At 42.2% G+C, this 18,262-nt stretch overlaps 2 protein-coding genes across 2 annotated transcripts in view; one reads left to right on the top strand and one right to left on the bottom strand.

Moving 5' to 3' along the window:
- The window catches only part of LOC134823488 (double-strand-break repair protein rad21 homolog A-like), a 901,854-nt gene that overhangs the window by 153,736 nt on the left and 729,856 nt on the right, over positions 1 to 18,262 (bottom strand). The window lies entirely within an intron of this gene.
- LOC134822817 (uncharacterized) overlaps positions 1 to 18,262 on the top strand; it is a 157,520-nt gene that overhangs the window by 79,332 nt on the left and 59,926 nt on the right. The window contains 19 exon segments of the mRNA XM_063834083.1: positions 85 to 354; positions 721 to 990; positions 1,384 to 1,614; positions 1,981 to 2,226; positions 2,641 to 2,874; positions 3,937 to 4,170; positions 4,503 to 4,748; positions 4,915 to 5,175; positions 5,787 to 6,080; positions 6,867 to 7,082; positions 7,631 to 7,837; positions 10,356 to 10,592; positions 10,866 to 11,096; positions 11,692 to 11,910; positions 12,524 to 12,742; positions 14,878 to 15,096; positions 15,500 to 15,718; positions 16,142 to 16,315; positions 16,568 to 16,774. Coding sequence (XP_063690153.1) covers positions 85 to 354; positions 721 to 990; positions 1,384 to 1,614; positions 1,981 to 2,226; positions 2,641 to 2,874; positions 3,937 to 4,170; positions 4,503 to 4,748; positions 4,915 to 5,175; positions 5,787 to 6,080; positions 6,867 to 7,082; positions 7,631 to 7,837; positions 10,356 to 10,592; positions 10,866 to 11,096; positions 11,692 to 11,910; positions 12,524 to 12,742; positions 14,878 to 15,096; positions 15,500 to 15,718; positions 16,142 to 16,315; positions 16,568 to 16,774 — 4,434 coding nt within the window.

The raw sequence follows: 18,262 nt of genomic DNA, 5'->3' as shown, positions 1-18,262 counted from the left end.
TTTATAATTAATCCAAAATGTATTACCGTTCGATAAACTTAGTAGCATTTTGAGACTTGTATTAAGTATCCGTTTTCACTGAAGGTGGTAAGTATATTCTACAAATACCTGCGACTTTGTGGACAATACTGGTACAAAACAAGAGATTTGAGGGAATCAGACCAACTCCAAACCCCAAACCCAATCCTGATGGCAGCTACACTGTGACGCTAACTACGACTCAGTTCAAGGTGTTCGAGGAGAACCAGAAGAAGCCTGCAGTTCCTGTTCCAGCAGAACTTGAAAAACCTTCTCCTGGACAGGAACCAGAAGAAAAGCCGACCGGAGTAGATATTACCGTAACCCAAGCGCCCAGTAAGTTAAGGCCGCCGTCAAAATTTCTTATTTCGAAACAAAATGTGCCTTATGTTGCATTCCACTCATTTAGCATGACTTTTCATACAAAAACTTGGTTTTTGTAGTTTTCACCTTTTAGTCAAGTTATTTTTTGAAATCGCCTTTAATGATAGCAGTTTGGATCTTCCAAATAATTGGATCTTATTTTTTACATTTTAACAAATTTCCTTACGACGTATGCTCTTATCTATGTATGAATTTTTACTTTAAAATTTTTACTGTTTCAAAAGATTTACCCTTTAATTAATCAAAAATTTATTACCGTTTCATATACGTCTTGGAAGTATTTTTGAAATTGTTTTTGAGTATTCGTTTTCACTGAAGGTGGTAAGTATATTCTACAAATACCTGCGACTTTGTGGACGATACTGGTACAAAACAAGAGATTTGAGGGAATCAAACCAACTCCGAACCCCAAACCTAATCCTGATGGCACTTACACTGTGACGCTGACCACTATTCAGTGGAAGGTCTTCCAAGAAAACCAGAAGAAACCTGCAGTTCTTGTTCCAGCAGAACCTGCAAAACCTGCTTCTGGACAAGAACCAGAAGAAAAGCCGACCGGAGTAGAAATTTCCGTAACACAAGCGCCCAGTAAGTTTAGGCCGCCGTCAAAACTTCTTATTTCGGAAAAGAATATGTCTCATTTTGCATGTCACTCATTTGACATGAATGTGCCTTTAGAAAATATCTAAGGCTTTTCAGAATTTAATTTTAAGTCAAGCTTTTTTTTCCTTCAATCACTTTTAAAAGTAGTAATTTGGATCTTCCAAAGAATTACATTCTTACTTTTTAAACAAACAGCCACTCATTTTTCATCACATTTTCCTACGACGGTCGACGTATGTACTTTGTATGACTTTTTGGTTCAAAAGTTTTAATCTTTGAAAAGCTTTACCCTTTGTTTATTTCAAAACTCGTAACACATCGATAAACCTGGCACTGATTTGAAATGTATTTCTTACTAAGTATTCGTTTTCACTGAAGGTGGTAAGTATATTCTACAAATCCCTGCAACCTTGTGGATAATTCTGGTACAAAACAAGAGATTTGAGGGAATCAAACCAACTCCAAACCCCAAACCTAATCCTGATGGCAGCTACACTGTGACACTGACTATAACTCAGTTCAAAGTGTTCGAGGAGAACCAGAAGAAGCCCGCAATTCCTGTTTTAGTTGAACAGACCGATGTCAGTGTGTCCGTGACCCAGGAACCCAGTGCGTTTTAGCGACCATCACACTCTCACAGCATGTGCCTGCTTTTACCTGAATTGGAATGAAATTTATCTTGGTCAACTGCAGCCATGTTTAGTCAATGAAAACATTTTTGGGAAGAATCACAACAGTACAAATTTTTGCTAACATATTTTCTCTGGGAATTTTTTTCACGTTTCTTTCTAAAGTTATCTTCTAACATGAAGCATGTCTTTCGCGACGTTTATATTCATGTTAATTTCGGCTGAAACAACAACTTTCAACAAAATTTACTTTTAAAACCGTACATGTCAGCTAAAAAGAGCCTACATGTTTTCTTGTGGAGAATCTTAAATTAGAATCGTGTTGTAATTTGCTAATCCTCTCAAGGTGGTAAATACGTTTTACAAATCCCTGCAACTGTGTGGACAATCTTAATACAAAACAAGAGATTTGAGGGAATCAGACCAACCCCCAACCCCAAACCTAATCCTGATGGCAGTTACACTGTGAAACTGACTACAACTCAGTTCAAGGTCTTCCAAGAGAACCAGAAGAAACCCGCAATTCCTGTTCAAGCTGAACCTGAACCTGGAAAAGAACCATCTGTAGATATCTCTTTAACTAAGGAGATCAGTACGTTTACTCTTTCAGCACCACAGCTTAACATATTCCTCTATCTTTGAGCCAGTTGCTGGCTTTCAAATATCGTTATTTTCAGATACATCAGATACAGATGCGAAATGTGAAGCTCCTTTGGCATCCCATTTTTATATTGTATCTGTTCATCTTCACTCTTGTGAAATCTGTAACAACGAATGTATCTTTTTATTAACAAAACTATCAAATGAGTACCTTGGAATGTACAATACTGTTATTGTAACATGTAAAGAAATGCCATTTATAAAAGTTACAGTTATGTACCACCGAGTATTTTTGGGTAAAATAAGTTGTCAGCATTAGAATTAGGCATGACTGCTTTAACTTCTCGTACACAGTCTCTGTAAGAGCTGGTCAATTATTTGTGTTAATTATAACTTTGTCCCAAAGGTGGTAAGTTCGTTCTGCAAATCCCTGCTGCAATGTGGCGGATCATCATCCAAAACAACGGATTCGAGGGTATCAAACCAACACCCAACCCCAAACCTAATGCTGATGGCAGCTACACCGTGAAGCTGACAACTACCCAATGGCAGATCTTCCAAGAGAACCAGAAGAAGGCCCCAGTTTCTGCTCCTGAACAAGCACCAGATGATGACAGCGTAACAGCTTCAAAGGATCCCAGTATGTTGTAGCAACCCTAAAAGCATAGTCTGTATTATCTCTCTTATAGACATTAGACAACTAAGTTATTCTTTCTTTCCTGCTCATTTCAAGTCAAAGAATACTTCACATCTTAAGCAGTGATATTTATTTTTGAAATGTTTCACTTCTTGCCCTGTTCAGTTATTCTAACCTCAAACTGGCTCGTAGCAGCCTGTTTGCTCTGTTCAGTTATTTTAACCTCTAACGGGCTCCTAGCAGCCTGTTTGCTCTGTTCAGTTATTCTAACCTCTAACGGGCTCCTAGCAGCCTGTTTGCTCTGTTCAGTTATTCTAACCTCAAACTGGCTCGTAGCAGCCTGGTTGCTCTGTTCAGTTATTCTAACCTAAAACTGGCTCGTAGCAGCCTGTTTGCTCTGTTCAGTTATTCTAACCTCAAACTGGCTCCTAGCAGCCTGTTTGCTCTGTTCAGTTATTCTAACCTCTAACGGGCTCCTAGCAGCCTGTTTGCTCTGTTCAGTTATTCTAACCTCAAACTGGCTCCTAGCAGCCTGTTTGCTCTGTTCAGTTATTCTAACCTCAAACTGGCTCCTAGCAGCCTGTTTGCTCTGTTCAGTTATTCTAACCTCTAACGGGCTCCTAGCAGCCTGTTTGCTCTGTTCAGTTATTCTAACCTCAAACTGGCTCGTAGCAGCCTGTTTGCTCTGTTCAATTATTCTACCCTCTAACGGGCTCCTAGCAGCCTGTTTGCTCTGTTCAGTTATTCTAACCTCAAACTGGCTCCTAGCAGCCTGTTTGCTCTGTTCAGTCATTCTAACCTCAAACGGGCTCCTAGAAGCCTGTTTGCTCTGTTCAGTTATTCTGACCTCAAACTGGCTCGTAGCAGCCTGTATATTCTCTATGTTTTTGTTAAATATTCAACTCTACCCGTATCAATTTGTAGTTAATAATTTCCTGAAGGTTACTCTAACAACTTTAAACTTTTCGAAGTTAAATTAAAATCCTCAAAATATGGACTCTGCATGGCTGTACTCGGTAAAGTTTGAGTAAATAATGTTTTCTTAATGTAGCATTCATTCCGAAGGTGGTAATTACATCTTACGTATCCCCGGATCGCTCTGGATTGTCATCCAGCAAAACAACGGATTTGAAGGAATCAAACCTGCCCCACAATCTAAACCTAACGAAGACGGTAGTTTCACCGTGAAGCTAACCCCTGCCCAGTGGCTGATCTTCCAAGAGAACCAGAAGAAGGCCCCAGTTCCTGCTCCTGAACAAGCACCAGATGATGACAGTGTAACAGCTTCAAAGGATCCCAGTATGTTGTAGCAACTTGAAAAGCATAGTCTGTATTATCCTTCTTATAGATAAATAAGTTATTCTTTCTTTCCTACTCATTTCAAGTCAAAGAATACTTCACATCTTAAGCAGTGATATTTCCTTTTGAAATGTTTCACTTCTTGCTCTGTTCAGTTATTCTAACCTCTAACGGTTTTGTTTTGTTAATTGATAATTTCCTGAAGGTTACTCTAACAACTTCAAACTTTTCGAAGTTAAATTAAAATCCTCAAAATATGGAATACTCTGCATGAGTGTACTCGATAAAGTTTGAGTAAATAATGTTTTCTTAATGTAGCATTCATTCCGAAGGTGGTAATTACATTTTACGTATCCCCGGATCGCTCTGGATTGTCATCCAGCAAAACAACGGATTTGAAGGAATCAAACCTGCCCCACAATCTAAACCTAACGAAGACGGTAGTTTCACCGTGAAGCTAACCCCTGCCCAGTGGCTGATCTTCCAAGAGAACCAGAAGAAGGCCCCAGTCCCTGCCCCAGCACAACCTGCTGGAGAACAGCCATCTGCATCAGATATCTCTGTAGAGCAGGACCGCAGTACGTCCTTTAGTTATAATTATCTAGAAAATTAATTGTGTTATTACTAATTAATTCAAAATGTGAAGTTTGTGAAATTTAATTCGATGAAGAAGCGCGCGGCGAAATAATATTACAGCATGTCTTGCATGTCATGTTCCATCCTCTTCAACTCACAACCTTGAAGGTGGAAACTACATCCTGATGATCCCCGGATCAATGTGGACAGTCCTTCAAACTAACGAGAGGTTCGAGGGAATCAAGCCAACCCCCAACCCTGCCCCTGGCGCTGACGGTGTCAGAGCTGTTAAGTTGACCCCTGCTCAGTTTGAGATCTTCCAGGCCAACATGAAGAAACCCTCCATGTTGGTCCCAGTGGGCGATTCTGTAGCTGAGAAAGTGAGGGCTGATCAGCCAGGAGACAACATTTCCGTACAACAAGATCCTAGTAGGTTACCATGGATACAGCAGTAATAATACACCAGCTTCACTCTATACGAGCTGACTTCTTTAAAGCCACCTCGTTTGCAATAACCTCCTGATGCAACTATACACCTTCAAACACTCACGTAGCTGTTGCTATCGGAGTGTTTCCTCCATTTTCAGCTACTTGCTTGTCCTTAAAATACAACTAACCCCATGATTCTGACAGCATTTCCTCGTTCTTATTTCAGCTAAAACCTGCTCGTTCTTTAAAATACAACTAACCCCACAATATGTTTCATCAACCTTATAAATTTCTAAACAATATTTAACTCCAATTATCACTCTATTAAAGTATCCTCATTGTAGCACAACTGATCTAAATTACTGTTCAAAATAACTGCTATATGATTGAAAGCACAACTAAATTAATTTTCCAACACGAATATTTGGTGTTCTTGGATTGTACGCCGGTTCAATAAACCGAAATTACAATTACAAAACGCGCCCTACGTTTCCATTTTATCCTTCTTTAGAACTTCAATGTTCTTCCCAACTATTTAATGACCCTGCATGCGCCCTTAACTTATGAATTGTTTTATTGTAAAGATTTATACCGTAACCCACACCAAACAGGTGGAAAGTTTGTTCTCCGAATTCCCGCTGGAATGTGGAAGATTATCCAGCAAAACAACGGATTCGCTGGAATCACCCCCACACCCAACCCTGCTCCTGGAGCTGACGGTAGCTACACTGTCTCGCTTAATGCTGCTGAATGGCAGATCTTCCAAGACAACCAGAAGAAGCCAGCAGTTGCTCAACCAGCCCCAGCTGCCGCTGCACCTGCCGGTGCACCTGCCGGTGCTCCTGCCGGTGCTCCTGCCGGTGCTCCTGCTTCAGGAGACAACATTTCAGTTGCACAGGATGCTAGTACGTTTATGTAACAGAAATTATCCTCTATTTTGTCTTTTCAGCTCTTGGAACCTAAAAACTGGGTGATCCTATGTTTCTTTAGCAGGGGTATTATTAATTCCTACATCTTAATCTGGTTTTAAAAGCATTTTCCTTATTTTAAGTTCTACAAGCACAATTCTAGTTTGTGAAATGACATCGTCATTCTTCAGTTTAACAGTACTTTTGTTCGCTGCTCTTCCAAATTCTACCGTTTATGGTAGAATTTCCATGAAATTTCTACTCTTCATGGAATTCTCGTTGTATCAAATTGTACCCTCCGAATTGATTTAATGATCTTTTTGCGGTATACCAAGCCCCCTACTAACAGATTACTCAGTCTTACATGTTTCATTTTATATATTTCTCTGATCCGTAGCCAGAAATTTGTACATTTGTACATTTGTACATTTGTACATTTGTACATTTGTACATTTGTACATTTGTACATTTGTACATTTGTACATTTGAACTGTTTCTGAACTTTGATTGTGCCAAGAAAAACACCTCAGCTCATCATCTTTATACATTTCTCAAATTACAGCCGTGCAATGATCTCTAACCTCTAACATTCCCCCTGTAATACAATAACTATAGGGTGGCCCAAAAGTAACTACCCACACGCAACCCTTTAATAACTCACGTAATTCTTCTTAGAATTGCACAGAAATTTCAGAGATTATAGATATGGGTCAAACTTAGATTTCCTGAAAGTTTCGTCAAATTTAATTAATTTATATTTATTTAACCGTTCCCGTTTATAAGGTGGAAGGTTTATCCTCTCAATCCCCGCTGGATTGTGGAATATAATCCAAGCTAACAACGGATTCGCTGGAATCGCCCCAACACCCAACCCTGCACCTAACGCTGACGGTAGCTACACTGTGTCCCTAGATGCTGCTCAATGGCAGATCTTCCAAGACAACCAGAACAAGCCTGCTGAACCAGTTGTAGAGGGTGTTAACATCACCAGGGATAACAGTACGTAGATAACACTCTTTTAACGATCCTTGTTAGATAAGGGTCTCATTATCTAGTCTACCTATTAGATAAGGGTCTCATTATCTAGTCTACCTATTAGATAAGGGTCTCATTATCTAGTCTACCTATTAGATAAGGGTCTCATTATCTAGTCTACCTATTAGATAAGGGTCTCATTATCTAGTCTACCTATTAGATAAGGGTCTCATTATCTAGTCTACCTATTAGATAAGGGTCTCATTATCTAGTCTACCTATTAGATAAGGGTCTCATTATCTAGTCTACCTATTAGATAAGGGTCTCATTATCTAGTCTACCTATTAGATAAGGGTCTCATTATCTAGTCTACCTATTAGATAAGGGTCTCATTATCTAGTCTACCTATTAGATAAGGGTCTCATTATCTAGTCTACCTATTAGATAAGGGTCTCATTATCTAGTCTACCTCATTATCTAGTCATCACAGTTGCTCCCCCCTGCAGCATTGCACTTGCATTACAACTATCTTAATTTGCTAGTCCGCCCGAACAATATTTCCGCAATATCAGGTGGCAACTACATCCTGAAGTTCCACAAACAACACTACGAGACCCTGATGAAGAACGGAGGATTCGAAGGAATCACCGCTTCTCCCCAACAAAATGGTGGTATCTACACTCTGATGCTGACCGAGGCTCAGATGAAGCAGTTCAACGACAACCAGGAGAAGATCAACCAGGAAGGAGATGACAGTATCTCAGTGTCTCTGCAAGCCAGTACGTTCAGCAGATACTCTAGCAGCTACTTAGCTATATTTGCTAGATCCTGATAGGCAGCTAGCTGCTAGATCCTGATAGGCAGCTAGCTGCTAGATCCTGATAGGCAGCTAGCTGCTAGATCCTGATAGGCAGCTAGCTGCTAGATCCTGATAGGCAGCTAGCTGCTAGATCCTGATAGGCAGCTAGCTGCTAGATCCTGATTGTCAGCTAGCTGCTAGATCCTGATAGGCAGCTAGCTGCTAGATCCTGATAGGCAGCTAGCTGCTAGATCCTGATAGGCAGCTAGCTGCTAGATCCTGATAGGCAGCTAGCTGCTAGATCCTGATAGGCAGCTAGCTGCTAGATCCTGATAGGCAGCTAGCTGCTAGATCCTGATAGGCAGCTAGCTGCTAGATCCTGATAGGCAGCTAGCTGCTAGATCCTGATAGGCAGCTAGCTGCTAGATCCTGATAGGCAGCTAGCTGCTAGATCCTGATAGGTAGCTAGCTGCTAGATCCTGATAGGCAGCTAGCTGCTAGATCCTGATAGGCAGCTAGCTGCTAGATCCTGATAGGCAGCTAGCTGCTAGATCCTGATAGGCAGCTAGCTGCTAGATCCTGATAGGCAGCTAGCTGCTAGATCCTGATAGGCAGCTAGCTGCTAGATCCTGATAGGCAGCTAGCTGCTAGATCCTGATAGGCAGCTAGCTGCTAGATCCTGATAGGCAGCTAGCTGCTAGATCCTGATAGGCAGCTAGCTGCTAGATCCTGATAGGCAGCTAGCTGCTAGATCCTGATAGGCAGCTAGCTGCTAGATCCTGATAGGCAGCTAGCTGCTAGATCCTGATAGGCAGCTAGCTGCTAGATCCTGATAGGTAGCTAGCTGCTAGATCCTGATAGGCAGCTAGCTGCTAGATCCTGATAGGCAGCTAGCTGCTAGATCCTGATAGGCAGCTAGCTGCTAGATCCTGATAGGCAGCTAGCTGCTAGATCCTGATAGGCAGCTAGCTGCTAGATCCTGATAGGCAGCTAGCTGCTAGATCCTGATAGGCAGCTAGCTGCTAGATCCTGATAGGCAGCTAGCTGCTAGATCCTGATAGGCAGCTAGCTGCTAGATCCTGATAGGCAGCTAGCTGCTAGATCCTGATAGGCAGCTAGCTGCTAGATCCTGATAGGCAGCTAGCTGCTAGATCCTGATAGGCAGCTAGCTGCTAGATCCTGATAGGCAGCTAGCTGCTAGATCCTGATAGGCAGCTAGCTGCTAGATCCTGATAGGCAGCTAGCTGCTAGATCCTGATAGGCAGCTAGCTGCTAGATCCTGATAGGCAGCTAGCTGCTAGATCCTGATAGGCAGCTAGCTGCTAGATCCTGATTGTCAGCTAGCTGCTAGATCCTGATAGGCAGCTAGCTGCTAGATCCTGATAGGCAGCTAGCTGCTAGATCCTGATAGGCAGCTAGCTGCTAGATCCTGATAGGCAGCTAGCTGCTAGATCCTGATAGGCAGCTAGCTGCTAGATCCTGATAGGCAGCTAGCTGCTAGATCCTGATAGGCAGCTAGCTGCTAGATCCTGATTGTCAGCTAGCTGCTAGATCCTGATAGGCAGCTAGCTGCTAGATCCTGATAGGCAGCTAGCTGCTAGATCCTGATAGGCAGCTAGCTGCTAGATCCTGATAGGCAGCTAGCTGCTAGATCCTGATAGGCAGCTAGCTGCTAGATCCTGATAGGCAGCTAGCTGCTAGATCCTGATAGGCAGCTAGCTGCTAGATCCTGATTGTCAGCTAGCTGCTAGATCCTGATAGGCAGCTAGCTGCTAGATCCTGATAGGCAGCTAGCTGCTAGATCCTGATTGTCAGCTAGCTGCTAGATCCTGATAGGCAGCTAGCTGCTAGATCCTGATAGGCAGCTAGCTGCTAGATCCTGATAGGCAGCTAGCTGCTAGATCCTGATAGGCAGCTAGCTGCTTGATCCTGATAGGCAGCTAGCTGCTAGATCCTGATAGGCAGCTAGCTGCTAGATCCTGATAGGCAGCTAGCTGCTAGATCCTGATAGGCAGCTAGATGCTTGTACTAGATTCTCAATTTTGTAAAGACCTGATTACCCGAATAATTGCTTTCAATGCTTATTATCACGTGATGTGATTGATCGATCACCCAACTGTTTCCTCTCATTTGATATGTTGAAACTTGAATCCTTAAAATTATTGTTGCATCTCTTGCTTTTAGCTTTTAGTTGATTTTTGATCTGGAACTTTCTTGCCAGGCAATTTCTACGTCTGCTTGAGCTATTTAAGAAAACGTTTTCCTAGAAAAAAGACCAAGATTTTGGTCTATTTAGTTACCGTTATCTTTTTTGTGAGATTTTGAAGCACCTTTCTGCCCTCTCTGTTTTACTCAAAAAATAGAAGCATTAGATAGAGCAAATTCAATTAAAGCAAGATAAAATAATTAAAAAGGAAACCTCTAACCCAAGAAGCACAATCACCGCACATTTCTCTCTCCCCTGCCCCCACCTGCTCCGTCTTACACAACCCCTTAAGGTGGAGACTACATGTTGCACATCCCTGCCCCACTGTGGAAGATGATTCAACTCTCTAACGGGTTCGCGGGTATCAACCTGTCCCCGGCCCCTGTTGCCAGCGCTGACGGAAGTTACAACGTCCAGCTGAGCCCAGCTGAGTGGAACATCTTCCAAGAGAACCAGGCTAAAGCTGGTTCCCAAGCTAAGGATAGCAGTCCGCCCGGCGAAAATGAGATCTCCGTATCTATAGATGCTAGTGAGTCTGTCTGTGTGTCTGTATGTCTGTGTGTGTGTGTGTGTGTGTGTGAGCATGTCTGTTGAAACATATATTCATCTACATGTGAATGTTTTCGAGTGTTAGTTTTTATCTTGTAGTGGACCCTTTTATTATAATTAAAGAATCACGAATGACTGTGTATGACGATAATATTTGAGGGTAAGTGACGTGGGAATTCTTAACGTGGTGAGTATTTTTTTAAAGGTTCCAAAATGGTAAGCGTTTCCAAGATGGTAACTAAGCGTTTCCAAGGTGGTTACTATGTGCTGAACCTGACAGCTCAGCAGTACAAATCGATGCAGTCCTCATTTGCTGGCATCAATGTAAAGCCAACCACCGGTAGCGGTGGTAAAATGACATTCAGATTGACTGAACCCCAGTGGCAGCAGTTCCAAGCTAACCAAGCTAAAGCTGCTTCCGGCCAAGGTTCTCAGCCTGAGAGTAGCAGCGAACCTGGACAAATCTCCGTATCTAGAGATTCGAGTGAGTGTGTGTCAGGCAACATATAAATGTGGCGGTTGCGGAATCACACTATATCGACCGTATTCCGCTTATGTTCGCACTTTCAGTCGTTTTCCGCACAATTTTGCACAATCGTGGGTATGAAAGTGTTTTTTAGTCTGTGGGTGTTTTTTGTTTTGTTTGGAGTGAGCCCTTTTTGGTGAAGGAAACAAAAATGCTCAAATGGCGATGAGATAGAAAAAGTATTTGACGTGAGAATTCTCGAGGTGGTTAAAGGTTCTTAGTTTAGTTTCTAAGTAACTTCATTGTGGTTAGCGCAAGTATTCTCAATGTTGCTGCTCTGTGTTACCAATGTGATAACCTATTGTTACCAGGGCGGTATCTATGTGTTTTTGAAAGACTTAAATATTCCCATTTTTAGTCAAAGCACTTTTTTTTACCCGCACCTCTACTCTCTGTACTCGTACAAAGTGAATCAGTTTTAAAAAAGATGGTAACTAAGTGTTTCCAAGGTGGTAACTAAGTGTTTTAAATGCGTCAATATTCTCAAAGCGTGCGTGTGTATTCTCAATTTGGTAACTGAGCGCTTCCAAGTTGGTAACTAAGTGTCTCCAAGGTGGTTACTATGTGCTAGACCTGACAGCTCAGCAGTACAAATCGATGCAGTCCTCATTTGCTGGTATCGATGTAACACCCACTACTGGTAGCGGAGGTAAAATGACCTTCAGACTGAGTGAGGCCCAGTGGCAGCAGTTCCAAGCTAACCAAGCTAACCCTGGTTCTCAGTCTGAAAGTAGCAGCGAACCTGGACAAATCTCCGTATCTAGAGATTCGAGTGAGTGTGTGTCAGGCAACATATAAATGTGGCGGTTGCGGAATCACACTATATCGACCGTATTCCGCTTATGTTCGCACTTTCAGTCGTTTTCCGCACAATTTTGCACAATCGTGGGTATAAAAGTGTTTTTTAGTCTGTGGGTGTATTTGTTTTGTTTGGAGTGAGCCCTTTTTGGTGAAGGAAACAAAAATGCTCAAATGGCGATGAGATAGAAAAAGTATTTGACGTGAGAATTCTCGAGGTGGTTAAAGGTTCTTAGTTTAGTTTCTAAGTAACTTCATTGTGGTTAGCAAGTATTCTCAATGTTGCTGCTCTGTGTTACCAAGGTGATAACCTATTGTTACCAGGGCGGTATCTATGTGTTTTTAAAAGACTAAAATATTCCCATTTTTAGTCAAAGCACTTTTTTTACCCGCACCTTTACTCTCTGTACTCGTACAAAGTGAAACAGTTTTAAGGAAGATGGTAACTAAGTGTTTCCAAGGTGGTAACTAAGTGTTTCTAAGATGGTAACTAAGTGTTTCCAAGGTGGTAACTAAGTGTTTTAAATGCGTGAATATTCTCAAAACGTGCGTGTGTATTCTCAATTTGGTAACTTAGTGTCTCCAAGGTGGTTACTATGTGCTGAACCTGACCGCTCAGCAGTACAAATCGATGCAGTCCTCATTTGCTGGTATCGATGTAACACCCACTACTGGTAGTGGTGGTAAAATGACATTCAGACTGACTGAGGCCCAGTGGCAGCAGTTCCAAGCTAACCAAGCTAACCCTGGTTCTCAGTCCGAAAGTAGCAGCGAACCTGGACAAATCTCCGTATCTAGAGATTCGAGTGAGTGTGTGCCAGGCAACATATAAATGTGGCGGTTGCGGAATCACACTATCGACCGTATTCCGCTTGTGTTCGCACTTTCAGTCGTTTTCCGCACAATTTTGCACAATCGTGGGTATAAAAGTGTTTTTTAGTCTGTGGGTGTATTTGTTTTGTTTGGAGTGAGCCCTTTTTGGTGAAGGAAACAAAAATGCTCAAATGGCGATGAGATAGAAAAAGTATTTGACGTGAGAATTCTCGAGGTGGCTAAAGGTTTTTAGTTTAGTTTGTAAGTCACTTCATTGTGGTTAGCAAGTATTCTCAATGTTGCTGCTCTGTGTTACCAAGGTGATAACCTATTGTATGGTGGACCTTGAGTATCACTAATTTTTTTTGGGGGTGGGACATATTGACCCATGCCCCATCAGTATCAATGATATTTTTAGGGGGTGGGACATACCTGTCCCATGCCCCATCAGTATCAAAATATTTTTTTCAGAGGGTGGGCCGCCCCATCAGTATCAAGAAGAAAACATTGGTGGGATTTCGTGTACCATGCCCCATAAGTATCAATACAAATTTTATGGGGTGGGAAATACCTGTCCCATGCCCCATCAGTATCAAAATATTTTTTTCAGAGGGTGGGCCGCCCCATCAGTATCAAGAAGAAAACATTGGTGGGATTTCGTGTACCATGCCCCATGAGTATCAATAAAAATTTTATGGGGTGGGAAATACCTGTCCCAAGCCCCATCAGTATCAAAATATTTTTTTCAGAGGGTGGGCCGCCCCATCAGTATCAAGAAGAAAATATTGGTGGGATTTCATGTACCATGCCCCATGAGTATCAATCAAATTTTTGTGGGGTGGGACATAGCTGTCCCATGCCCCATCAGTATCAAAAACATTTTCAGAGGGTGTTTTTTTTTCATGGCCGCCCCATGAGCATCAAAATTTCTTTTTAACGGGTGGGCCGCCCCATGAGTATCAAAATTTCTTTTTAACGGGTGGGACATACCTGACCCATGCCCCATGAGTATCAAAATTTCTTTTTAACGGGTGGGCCGCCCCATGAGTATCAAAATTTCTTTTTAACGGGTGGGCCGCCCCATGAGTATCAAAATTTTATTTTAACGGGTGGGACATACCTGACCCATGCCCCATCAGTATCAAAATTTCTTTTAAACGGGTGGGCCGCCCCATGAGTATCAAAATTTCTTTTTAACGGGTGGGCCGCCCCATGAGTATCAAAATTTCTTTTTAACGGGTGGGACATACCTGACCCATGCCCCATGAGTATCAAAATTTCTTTTTAACGGGTGGGACATACCTGACCCATGCCCCATCAGTATCAAAATTTCTTTTTAACGGGTGGGCCGCCCCATGAGTATCAAAATTTCTTTTTAACGGGTGGGACATACCTGACCCATGCCCCATGAGTATCAAAATTTCTTTTTAACGGGTGGGACATACCTGACCCATGCCCCATCAGTATCAAAATTTCTTTTTAACGGGTGGGCCGCCCCATGAGTATCAAAATTTCTTTTTAACGGGTGGGACATACCTGACCCATGCCCCATCAGTATCAAAAACATTTTCAGAGGGTGGGCCGCCCCATGAGTATCAAAATTTCTTTTTAACGGGTGGGACATACCTGACCCATGCCCCATGAGTATCAAAATTTCTTTTTAACAAATGGGCCGCCCCATGAGTATCAAAATTTGTATAAAAGTGTTTTCCGCACAATTTTGCACAATCGTGGGTATAAGTTATAAAAGTGTTTTTTAACGTGTGAGTGTTTTATTTTTGGTCTAAGTGAGCCTTTGTTGGTGAAGGAAACAAAAAATGCTCAATTAGTGATGAGAGAACAAGTATTTGCCGTGAGAATTCTCAAGTTGGTTATAGGTTCTTAGTTTGGTTTGTAAATAATTTCATTGTGGTTACCAAGTATTCTCAATGTAGCTGCTCTATGTTACCAAGGTGATGACCTATAGTGTTACCAAGGCGGTATCTATGTGTTACCGATTAGCGATTTGGTAACTAAGTGTTACCAAAGACTTAATTGTTCCCGTTTTTAGTCAAAGCAAATTTCTTTACGCACGTACTTGTGCAAAGTGAAACAGTTTTAAACGAGTTGGTAACTAAGCGTTTCCAAGGTGGTTACTATGTGCTGAATCTAACAGCTGAGCAGTACAAATCGATGCAGTCCTCATTTGCTGGTATCGATGTAACACCCACTACTGGTAGTGGTGGTAAAATGACATTCAGACTGACTGAGGCCCAGTGGCAGCAGTTCCAAGCTAACCAAGCTAACCCTGGTTCTCAGTCCGAAAGTAGCAGCGAACCTGGACAAATCTCCGTATCTAGAGATTCGAGTGAGTGTGTTTGAGAGTGTTTAAGTGTGTGAGTGTTTCCGTTTGGGTGAGCCATTTTTTGTGATGGTGATCGGTGAAAGAGACAGGAAAGCTCAAATAGTGATGAGTGACTGAGTGAACATTTTTGTAATAGCCTCTAGTATTCTCAAGATCATCACTATGTGTTTCCAAGTGGTAACTAAGTGTTTCTTAGGTGGTAACTAAGTGTTTCCAAGGTGGTAACTAAGAGTTTTAAATGCGTGAATATTCTCAAAGCGTGCGTGTGTATTCTCAATTTGGTAACTGAGCGTTACCAAAGTGGTAACTAAGTGTTTTAAATGCGTGAATATTTTTAAAGCGTGCGTATGTATTCTCCATTTGGTAACTAAGTGTATTCAAGTTGTGGTAACTAAGTGTCTCCAAGGTGGTTACTATGTGCTGAACCTAACAGCTGAGCAGTACAAATCGATGCAGTCCTCATTTGCTGGTATCGATGTAACACCCACTACTGGTAGCGGAGGTAAAATGACCTTCAGACTGAGTGAGGCCCAGTGGCAGCAGTTCCAAGCTAACCAAGCTAACCCTGGTTCTCAGTCCGAAAGTAGCAGCGAACCTGGACAAATCTCCGTATCTAGAGATTCGAGTGAGTGTGTGTGAGAGTGTTTAAATGTGTGAGTGTTTCTGTTTGGGTGAGCCCTTTTTGGGATGGTGAAAGAGACAAGAAAGCTCAAATAGTGATGAGTGACTGAGTGAACATTTTTGTGATAGACTCGAGTATTCTCAAGATCATTACTATGTGTTTCCAAGTGGTAACTAAGTGTTTCCAAAGTGACACCTGAGTCACTGAGTGTTTTAAATGCGTGAATATTCTCAATGTGTGCGTATATATTATCAAATTGGTAACTAAGTTTCTCCAATGTGGTAACTATGTGTTTTTAAGGTGGTAATTATGTGTTTCTAAGGTGGTAACTAAGTGTTTTAAATGCGTAAGTATCGTCAATGTGCGTGTATGTATACTCAATTTGGTAACCAAGTGTTTCCCATGTAGTAACTAAGTGTCTCCAAGGTGGTTACTATGTGATAGACCTGACGACTGACCAATACAGCATGATGAAGTCCTCATTTGCTGGTATTGATGTAAAGCCCACTACTGGTAGCGGTGGTAAAATGACATTCAAGCTGAGTGAGGCTCAGTGGCAGCAGTTCCAAGCTAACCAAGCTAAAGCTGCTTCCGGCCAAGGTACGAATTTGTCTGTGTGAGCGTGTGTTCGTGTGTGTTTGTGTGCGATAATGTGCGATAATTTGCGATTTCCATGATTGGAAACATTTGGCACAAAAAAAGCACAGGATAATAGTCGAAGCACATTGATGATATATTATTTAATTTCAAACGCACTTGCTAATGCTTTTCTAATTTTGAAAACAAACCTTTATTACAAGCACATTTGACATGAGTATAAAATCAGCACATTTGACATGAGTTTAAAATCAGCCCCAGCATCAGAAGCATCGGAAGCATCGGAAGAATCCGAGGTAGTCCTGAACGTGGACACAGCCTCGTTCGAGGCACTCAAAGGAATGGGCTCGTTTGAAGGTGTGCGCTACTCGTCCACCCAGGAGGGGGACATTGTCTCCGTGACACTCTCCCAGGCAGAGTTCGAGAAATTCCAGGCCAAACAGGGATCCAATGTCAGCATCGGTGAGTGAGCGACTACTCTAGCAGCAGGGAGTGCACACTCAGCCCCTCTCTGGTGCTAGAGTAGATTGTAGGCGGGAGCTGCTGAATACTTGCTGTGCGAACATTATCCTGAAATAACGTGTGATATTTGTGGGGCTGTGCGAACATTATCCTGAAATAACGTGTCATATTTGTGGGGGTGTGCGACCATAATGCGAATTATACGGCGTAAAAATATAACGAACTCTCTATAAACCTAAGTATACTACCTTAGTGGGTGTTGAACTTTACCTTAGGGGCCAGGTTTAAGGCCCAGGTTTAGGGCTCAGGTTTAGGGCTCAGGTTTAGGGCTCAGGTTTTAATGCACGTAGTCTGGAATTATGAGAGCGATAATCAGCGCGCGGTGTGATTATGGACAGAGCGGCTGAGTTCTAGACTTTGTGATCCGTGATCCGTGATCCGATCATGCGGAAACCTGCATCGCGTGTGTGTGACTGACTGGTGTGTGACTAGAGCTTTTTACGAGTTGTGTGAGCCAAAATGCTTCTCTCTTACAAATGCATAATGTAGGATAGAAACGGACGTTGAGTCGATAAATGTTGCGATACTGGAAATAATAAAAATGAGTCTCAGCGAAGAGTTATCAAAGGCTCCCCCCCCTCCCCCTGGCCCCCCTCCCACTGTTCTCTCTCTCATCTCTATGATGTGTTGTGATCCTGCATTACAATTTCACGTGTCTGATAACAACTAGAGCGATTACACGTGTCTGATAACAACTAGAGCGATTACACCCCGACTCGTCCCACCATTACCTCATGCTTAACAACAAATCATCATCATCATCATCACTCTATTAGCTAACTCGCTACTTATAAACATTACGTCTTATTATAGCATTGTCAGGAGGACTGAAATTTGTTGTTCAGTAGCATGTTGTGTTTAGGATCGTTGGTGGTGCTTCATGTACATTGTACCCTGGATATATTGGATATTCCAGTATGATATACAGTGTACACTGTACATTGTACACTGTACACGGTACACTGTTCTGCTGCTTCTTGTTGGTTCTTTGTACTTTAGTATTACAGGCAGTGTTCTTCGACTTTTTATTCTTCACTGTGCTCCCTCGCTACAGATCTTACATTACCACCATTATTATTATTAGTTTACACTGTACTACCAGAGTGATATTGTAATTTGAAACTATGAATATGCACCGCCTTTACGTTGAGCGTGAATTTGACATGTTGTTACTCATGCTATTGTTTTGTGAGGCTGCAGTTTGTTCACCCTAGGGCATTGCGCGGGACAGAGAGAGACAGAGAGAGTAACCCAATATCTGTAATAACATGCTATTTGTTGCCGTCTCTGAAATTAAATTACAGTTTTACAGTTTGTGCCAGGGTGTGTCTGCAAGACCCTGAACCCTCTGTCCAGGGCTCCTCACCGTTCAGGGTCCCCCACAGTTTAACGTCGGGGGAGGTTCCCGTCTACTGTAAGGTTCCCATT

Source organism: Bolinopsis microptera, chromosome 11 (assembly GCF_026151205.1).
Source record: "Bolinopsis microptera isolate Bmic1 chromosome 11, MBARI_Bmic_1.0, whole genome shotgun sequence".
NCBI classification, from domain to species: domain Eukaryota; kingdom Metazoa; phylum Ctenophora; class Tentaculata; order Lobata; family Bolinopsidae; genus Bolinopsis; species Bolinopsis microptera.
This window is presented reverse-complemented; position numbering and strand designations above follow the sequence as displayed.